Source organism: Sciurus carolinensis, chromosome 1 (assembly GCF_902686445.1).
Source record: "Sciurus carolinensis chromosome 1, mSciCar1.2, whole genome shotgun sequence".
Taxonomy (NCBI): Eukaryota; Metazoa; Chordata; class Mammalia; order Rodentia; family Sciuridae; genus Sciurus; species Sciurus carolinensis.
In genome coordinates this window covers 191,400,403-191,408,465 of record NC_062213.1, presented here as the reverse complement: position 1 = coordinate 191,408,465, position 8,063 = coordinate 191,400,403, and the positions used below count along the sequence as shown (strand labels likewise).

Here is an 8,063-nt window from a genome sequence, read left to right as displayed (position 1 = left end):
GAAAGGAACCCAGGCCTCACACATTCTAGGCAAGTGCTCCACCACGGAGCCACATCCCCAGCCCTTTTTATTTTTTTATTCTGAGATACAGTCTCACTAAAATATACAGGCTGGCCTTGAACTTTAATCCTCCTGCCTCAGCATCCTGATTAACTGGCATTACCCATATGTACCACCACACCAGCTTAATAGGATATTTTTTGAAAGATTTTTTTTTTTTTTCCTTTGAGATGAGGTTTCACTATGTTGTCCAGGGTGGCCCCAAACTCCTGGGATCAGGCAATCCCCCCACTTCAGTCCCCCAAGCAGCTGGGACTATCCTGCACCACAATCCCTGGTTGAGGCAATTTTTACTCCTTTTGTTTCCTTTTCCAGTAATACTTCTCTGAACCACCTGCAATCTTGAGGATACCTTTCTTTTCTTTTCTGTCATAGTAAAACTGAACACAGTCAGATATGAAATTCTCTTTGACTTGTAGCTTGCTCTTTTTTTTTTTTTTTTTTTTTTTTTTTTTTTTTAGTTTCACTATTAAGGTTTATTTTTTTCTTCCAGAAGGAGGTTAAGTAACAATTTAAATAATCATCAGGATGTATGAATGAACATCCACTCAGATAAAACATTACTGCTTAAAAGTGGCTATGTAAGAAATATTTTGCATGTAATAAATATATTTTATGTTTAGGTTAACAGGCACCATCTTGAGAGCAGAAAAGTTTTTTTTAAACCAATAAATAAATTACATTCAAGAAAAAGAGGTTTTTATATCTGAAGTATGATATATCCTTAAATGTTTTTCTTTATATTAGCACCCAAACTTCCAAACTGTCTGGAAAGTATCTCCTAAAATATAACTCATACCTTAAGTCATAAAAATAATGGTCAAGAAAAAAAATCAATTTAAGACAAAATTTAGTTTATATTCTTAATTTCCCATTCAATAAAATATCAATTGCCAATTTATTAAAAGTAAATGAACTGTATATATGCAGTCCGTTAGTGCTGAAAATCTGAAATATATATATTTAAAAGTCACTCTTTCTGACAGTATTCAAAATATTGCATCTCTGGTGGCACACCTGAAAACTATCAAGCATTTTATTTCCCTAGTTTTCATACTTCAGCAGTTAGTCCTACCCCTTTTTATTCTTTTAACATCCATCCAGCACTTTTGTTTCATTTTGCTTTGTAAATACACTTACTTATATGCCAACACAAAACACTGACAATTCTCCTTGGTAAACAAGGAAATCCCAAAATAGTCCAAGCCTACAGCTTTGTTCCCAAAGTGTGGCACAGGCTAAATGATAGAAAGGGGAAAAAAAAAAAATCAATGGCCCTTATTGATGCAGTCAGAATGCTCCTGAGAGTCCACAACTGTTTGAGAATTTGCTGATGTAATCCTGAAGAAAGTTTCAACAGATTGTGCAGACAAGTATCAGAGAATAAGTCTTTGATTGATAATCTTTCTATTTATTTCTGCCAAGGCGACTGAAAACACGAAAGCCTTTTCATCAGAGAGGTTAGCATAGATGTCAATTTCCTTTTCCTGTTTCTCTCTTTCTTCCTCATGTTTTTTGGCAGATGCACTTTTAGGTCTTCCTCTTCCTCGTCTGATATGATCTGAATGGCTGTTACTTCGAAACCTCTTTCTGTTTTCTAAATCTTTATTTACTGTAGAATTTATCTTCTCCTAACTCTCTCTGTTCGCCTCCTCTTGGCCTCATGCTTGTTTTCTGTAGAAGATGGTGATTTCTCTGAGTGTTTTGCATTTAAAAGTTTTCTGCTAATAAATATGTAACCACAGGGACATGATTTACATGCAACAGGAACCTGTAAAAGGTGATGATTTCTCTGAGTGCTTTATTTTTAGAAGTTTCCTATTAATAAATATGTAACCACAGGGACAAGATTTACATGCAACAGGAACCTGTTGGTCACACTCGGGGCATGATTTGGTGGCTATCTTCACTTTCTTGGCTCGAGTTGCAGACATGCTCCTCTCCTTCGGCAGCGGCGGCTCGGGCTCCTCCCCCAGTACCTCAGCAGCCCGGCCTCCGCCCGCGGGCTTCCCAATCTAGCTGGTCCGACCGAGGCTCCGGCGGCGCGCGCGCACGTGCGCGAGCTCGCGCCGGGCCTGCGTGCCGAGGGGCGGGGCGCGGCGTTGGCTGGCGGCGGGCCGCGGGTCCTCCGCGCCCGCTCCTCGGGACTGAGGCTCACCGCCCCCCCGTGGCTCAGCTTGTGCCACGCACCCCGCCCGCCCTGGAGCTCGCCCCGAGTCTCACCAGGAGACCGCCTGGGCAGCCTCCATAGCTTGCTCTTACCAAGCCCACATTACATGAACTCCTGGTGTCAGTCCAGGGTCATGACATCAATCAGAATATTCGCTCAGCAAAAACACCTGGGCATGGAATACTTAGGATTTTGCTTACTAGCAACAGCAGCTTTTTAGACGTAGGAATTTGTTCCTAGCTCTCCAAAAATGTCCATCCATTTTTTTAATGTGCAGGCTTGTTTGGGTAGACCACCTGTTTGTCAATCAGGTTCTGGGCATCTGTAAATGCAACATAAGGGCTATCTGTTTAAAATGCTCATCATTTCTAAACATTCTAAAGCACGCTGAATGTCATGTAAGTTAAACCTCTCCTCAGGGAAAATGGTTTTAAAGCACAGAGGTAATTTGCTTTTTTGTTGTTGTTCTTTTTTTGAGCAGAGGGGTTTGGACATTGAATCCAGAGGCACTTTACCACTGAGCCACATCCCCAGCCCTTTGTTTTTATTTTGAGATAGTGTCTTGCTAAATTGTTTAGGGTCTCACTAAATTAATGAGGCTAGCCTTCAACTTTGGATCCTCCTGCCTCAGCCTCCAGACCCATTGAGACTACAAGGATGTGCCACACGCCCAGCCAAGCACAGAGGTAATTTGAACTTGTAAAATTGAAATTGGATTCCAAAAAAGTTATCATTCTAATAAAGCAATGGGAAAAGTCTGTTTAACTTGGTTGCCCTCTTTTGGTGACATTGTTTTGAATCCTAAAGCAGTCTTTTTTCCAAAAAATGAGTTATGTTTTTCATTGTTAGGAGTTCATGTTGCAACTTCCGCAGGATGCTTAGCTGCTGTGGCAATGCCCTGCATGAGGAGGCTCTGTACAAGAGTCCTATCAGCTCTGACCTTGATCCCAGGCACACAGCTCCCGGGAAGGAAGGAATTCTCATGCTAGACAACCACGATGTTTCCCCAGCTCCCCTTCTCAGGTTCCTGCCCACCTTACAGCAACTTTAAACAATGGACTTCCTTGAGAGCTACACAAAGCTCCTAACATTGCACTTTGCAACTATGGATTGCAACTGTGGAAAAGCTACATAGATGTCCTAGTTTCTGTAACATTCCTGAATACAAAGAATAATGGTTGTATAGTCTTTAACCTGATAATGAGACATGTATAAAAAAATATTGCTGGAGTAACTCTTTAGATCTGCATCTCCATCAGAGGGCAGAGCTCCACCTGATCCCAGCTTAATCTTCAAGATCTGTGTCTGTGAATCTTTATTTTCCAATCCCCCTTCGGCCCTCTCTGGACCCAAGAGTTTAGTTGCACTGGACAAGACAAATACCAAATAATTCAGGTGCAGTCAGTCTGCCCTTTTCTAGGCTTCTTATGGCTTCTTCAAAGGTCATCAAGTAGTTCTGGACAAAAAGCATATAAATTTCTGTTGTAGTATAATCCTTTTCTCATCCTCAGTATATTTCCAAATTAGTGATGGACATTCTTCTTTTCTCACACTTTGAAAATGGGATTTTAAGCAGACCAACATTTTAACATCTTTTCTATGACCAGCAATAATGACAGCCATTGTATAGGTACAAATCTAAAGAATCTATCTCCTCTTTCTACAAAGTAAAAAAATCTCACTAGTGTTTCTGCATCTTTTGAGAAAACTGAAAAGTAACCAAAAACTTTTATTAAGAAGGCCTTGCCGGGGTGGTGGTGCATGCCTGTAATCCCAGCCGCTAGGGAGGCTGAGGCAGGAAGATCACTAGTTCAAAGCCAGCCTCAGCAACTTAGCAAGGCACTAAGCAATTCAGTGAGACTTTGTCTCTAATAAAAATATAAAAAAGTACTAGGGATGTGACTCAGTGGTTAAGCACCCCTGGGTTCAATCCCCAGTCAAAAAAAAAAAAAGAGGCGGCTTCAATGTCATGGAAAAGCAAATCACATCCTTTTTTAGCAGTCTTGTGTGCAAGACATACAGGACATTCAGCAAGTAAGATCTTTTCATTTTCTTTGGTAAAAAGTTTATAGATGGAATGGAATTTGCCAAAATTTACATGTGTACTCTCTGCTGAATGTACAGAGAGGTGAGCAAAGTCTAGTTGTATTTGGACAAGATGTCAGTAATCTTTTATGTTTTCTGAGGTTTCATCAAAATCTTCACAAAAATCAAGAAGACCATTTGAGACTCCATTTTTCAAATCCAAGTACCGAAGAGCTAGGGAGAACACATTTTATTGCCATCACTCACCACATCACTTGATATGCTGTAGAAAGTATGATCACAGTAAGATCTGACCAAATCGGCTCTACACTGTAAGGTGTCAACATATCTGTTACCAAAATTTCCCCTTTTCTTTGCCCACAGAACATTGTAGTTGCAACCTCTGAGTCAGGAAATGCAATTTTATAAAGTGATTAAGGGAATGATATGATAATGATTATTTATATGGTATGCTCAAGCTAGTTCAGTGACTGCTGTTTTCAGCTGAATGCTGGTATTTTGGGAGACAAAAACACTTTATATTGATTCAAAAGCAATTTCATGTCTCATCCTGGACTTGGGAGAGTCAGTTCCATATGTGCTTTTAAATCCTCTCCTCCATCATGCCCAAACCCAAATTCTATTTTTTTCTTTTTCTTTCTTTCTTTCTTTTTTTTTTTTTTTTTGATACTGGTGATTGAACTCAGGATGCTCACCACTGAGCTACATCCCTGGTATTTTTTATTTTTGAGACGGAACCTCACTAAGTTGCCCAGGCTGGCCTCAAACTCACAATCTTCCTGCCTCAGCTTCCCGAGTTGCTGGGTTACAGGCAAGCATCATTGCCTCCCCAAATTCTTTTCTTTATCTCCTGAGTAATGCTCCAGTTGAGTAGTTAACCTCCCTAATCCAGTTGTATGTGTTCTTCACCAGTTATTAAAATAACGTAGCTGTTTAGGCTTCCCGTTTGGTAATGTCTGGGTTATGCTGGCCCTGGTGGTGTATTCATGACACTATCTCAAAGTTAAAAATTAAATTAGCAATAGCTATCTCCAGACAAAGCACCACAGTTAACTGGATGGTTAACACTGACTAGAACTTAAGTTGCTCTGAGAGACTGGAGGAGCCGTCATCACAGCAGTCAGCAAAAGACAGACCACTACCATATTCATTTACCACTAAAAACAGTATTTTTACCATTTCAGTGCCTTTTTGGGCCACCAAGTAGATTTTATATCACCCCTTCCAAACTTCCATGCTCAGCTGAAAACCATGACTTTCTACACCCAAAAGTGGTTTCCTGAAATGTGGAACTTTCAGGAACAATCCCAGACAATTCAGAATGGCTGCTCACCAAAAATATAAAGACCCTTACACTCCAATTTTCGTGGGTGACAGCCTGCCCACTATTTTCAGGTCTGCTATTCTGACTTTAGCAAATCATATTTCAAAAATCTTTATCTTTATCTAAGACAAATCAAATTAAAATGGTAAATCACATCTCTCTGGCGGTAGTCCTAAAGGCTTTGTTTGGATAGTCCTAGAATACTTACCTTGGCATCATTACTTGGTACACCTGCTCTGCAGCTTATTTCTTTAGTTCTGAGATTCCTTGGCAAGTCAAGGTTGGTTGTTTCTGAAGTTTTCCCTGCACTTGTTTTTGCTATTTCCAACAGCTCCATTCAGTCTACAAAAGACAAACAAATACTCATTAATTCTACACATATCCCCAAAGAGCTAAGAATGACAAAGCATGTCTTTTGTTATAATAGCAGTATATAATGTTCACTCACGTGTATAAATTTCTTGACAATCATGTAAAGGTAAAGTTAAAAAAGGGTAGCGACAGAATAAAAGAGAGAGTTAAGTCAGACCTTTCCTCTTACAGTCAGGTAGCTTATTATTAGCTTTAGTCAAGGTTTAAAAAATGCTGTTAAGAGCCGGGTGTGGTGGTACACACCTGTATTTCCAGCAACTCTGGGAAGGCTGAGGCAGGAGTGTCACAAGTTCCAGGCTAGTCTTAGCAAATTGGCAAGGCTCTAAGCAATTTAGGGAGACCCTGTCTCAGAATAAAATATAAAAAGGGCTGGGGATGTGGCTCAGTGGTAAAGTGCCCCTGGGTTTAATCCCCAGTATCTCCTTATTAAAAAAAATTGCTGATAAGTGATTGGGCAGGTAGCTCAGTGATAGAGCAGTTGCTTACTATGCACAAAGCTCTGGGTTGGATTCCCAGCACTGAAAAAATAATAAATGAATGAATGAATACAAATATTGCTAAGAGCTGGTAAACTAATGTTAATCATTAATAGACATTAAATGTGTTTCATTAAAGGCTGGGGATATAGCTCAGTTGGTAGAGTGCTTACCTCACATGCAGGAGGTCCTGGGTTCAATCTCCAGCACCACAAAAAGAAAAAAGGTTTCATTAAGAACTGCCTGCAGGGGCTGTCATTGTAGAGCGCTTGCCTAGCATGTGTGAGGCACTGGGTTCAATTCTCAGCACCACAGAAAAATGAATAAATAAATGAAGGTATGGTGTCCATCTACAACTTAAAAAAAAAAAAATCCCTTCAGTGCTGGGACTGGGGGCAGTTCAGCGGAAGAGTGCGTGCTTAGGTGAGTTAGATCCCCAGCACCACAACCAGAAAAGAAACAACACAACCATCTGAGCCTAACCACAGCCTGGGTCACATATAAATAGCACAAACTTGTGTGTCTGCCTCTCTCTCTGTCCTCCTCCTTGCCTCCCTTTTTGTACCGGGAATTGAACCCAGGGGTACCTAACCACTGGGCTACATCCCTGGCCCTTTCTATGTTTTATTTTAAGACAAGGCCTTGCTAAATTGCTGAGGCTGGCTTTGAACTTGCAATCCTCCTGCTTCAGCCTCCAAAGTCTGGGATTACATCTATGCGCCACCGCGCGAGGCTGCATGCCTCTCTTAATGACAAATAATGCCTTCCTGGATTTCTCCCTCGATCTCTTGGGTTCCTCTCAGTACACTATTGGGTCAAAGTCGCAGTAGCGTCGCGCTTGCGTGATCGCGTAGGCTCTTTAAAACTACGACCTTCTCCAGGAGGAGGACCTGCTCCGGGATCTGTACCGAGGAGACTGGTAATACCTCCGGAACAGCAGCAGCGCCTCTTGGTACGGGCGCCAAGGGATCACGTCGGGCTCTGCGGGTTAAACCCGCAGCGTTTAATTCCAACAGTAGCGCCTTCTCGATGAAGACCCTGACCTGCTTGTCTTCCCGGGCCGCCTCCCTCCCACTCCTGGACACCGACCGATTGGAGACGTGGGACCCGGACTGATAGCTTCTGCAAGAGGGGCGCCCGCGCACCAGTCCTTCACAAGGCTAAGACATCATTGTTCTCGGCGTATCTTCCTCTCTTCTAAAAGGGTTGCTTCCCGAAAAATCCAGGATATCTCCTAAATAGTGGTTTTCAACCGGACGATTTTCCCAGGAGGGCATATTTGGCGAAGCCTGGGGACATTTTTGGTTGTGCAACTGAGGGAGCTGCTTGCAGACATTGAGTAGACGACAGGTGAGCACAGGGCAGCCACCTATAAACAGAATTATCCGACCCCAATGTGAGTAGGGCCGAGGCTGAGATATCTTTCCCTAAAACAAATCGCCAAGGTCGGGTCGCGAGAGGGTCCAGAGCCCGGTAGGAGCTCAGGGAACCTACACGCGGAACTGGGAAGCCCCGCCCCGGACTTGAGCCCGCCTCTGGCGAGGAGTTGGAGCTGCGGCGCTCCAAAAACAAACAGCACTTTAAGCCTCAAGACGTAGTGCTGCGAGTCCGCGAG

General features: G+C 42.3%; 1 protein-coding gene across 1 annotated transcript; it reads right to left on the bottom strand.

The window, feature by feature from the left end:
* Window positions 1-535: 535 nt before the first annotated feature.
* Window positions 536-2,245, bottom strand: LOC124977042 (UPF0547 protein C16orf87-like). The gene is given in 3 exon segments (XM_047540219.1): window positions 536-1,693; window positions 1,696-1,831; window positions 1,929-2,245. Coding segments are annotated over 3 exon segments (459 nt in total). The 5' UTR covers window positions 1,995-2,245; the 3' UTR covers window positions 536-1,436.
* Window positions 2,246-8,063: the final 5,818 nt, after the last annotated feature.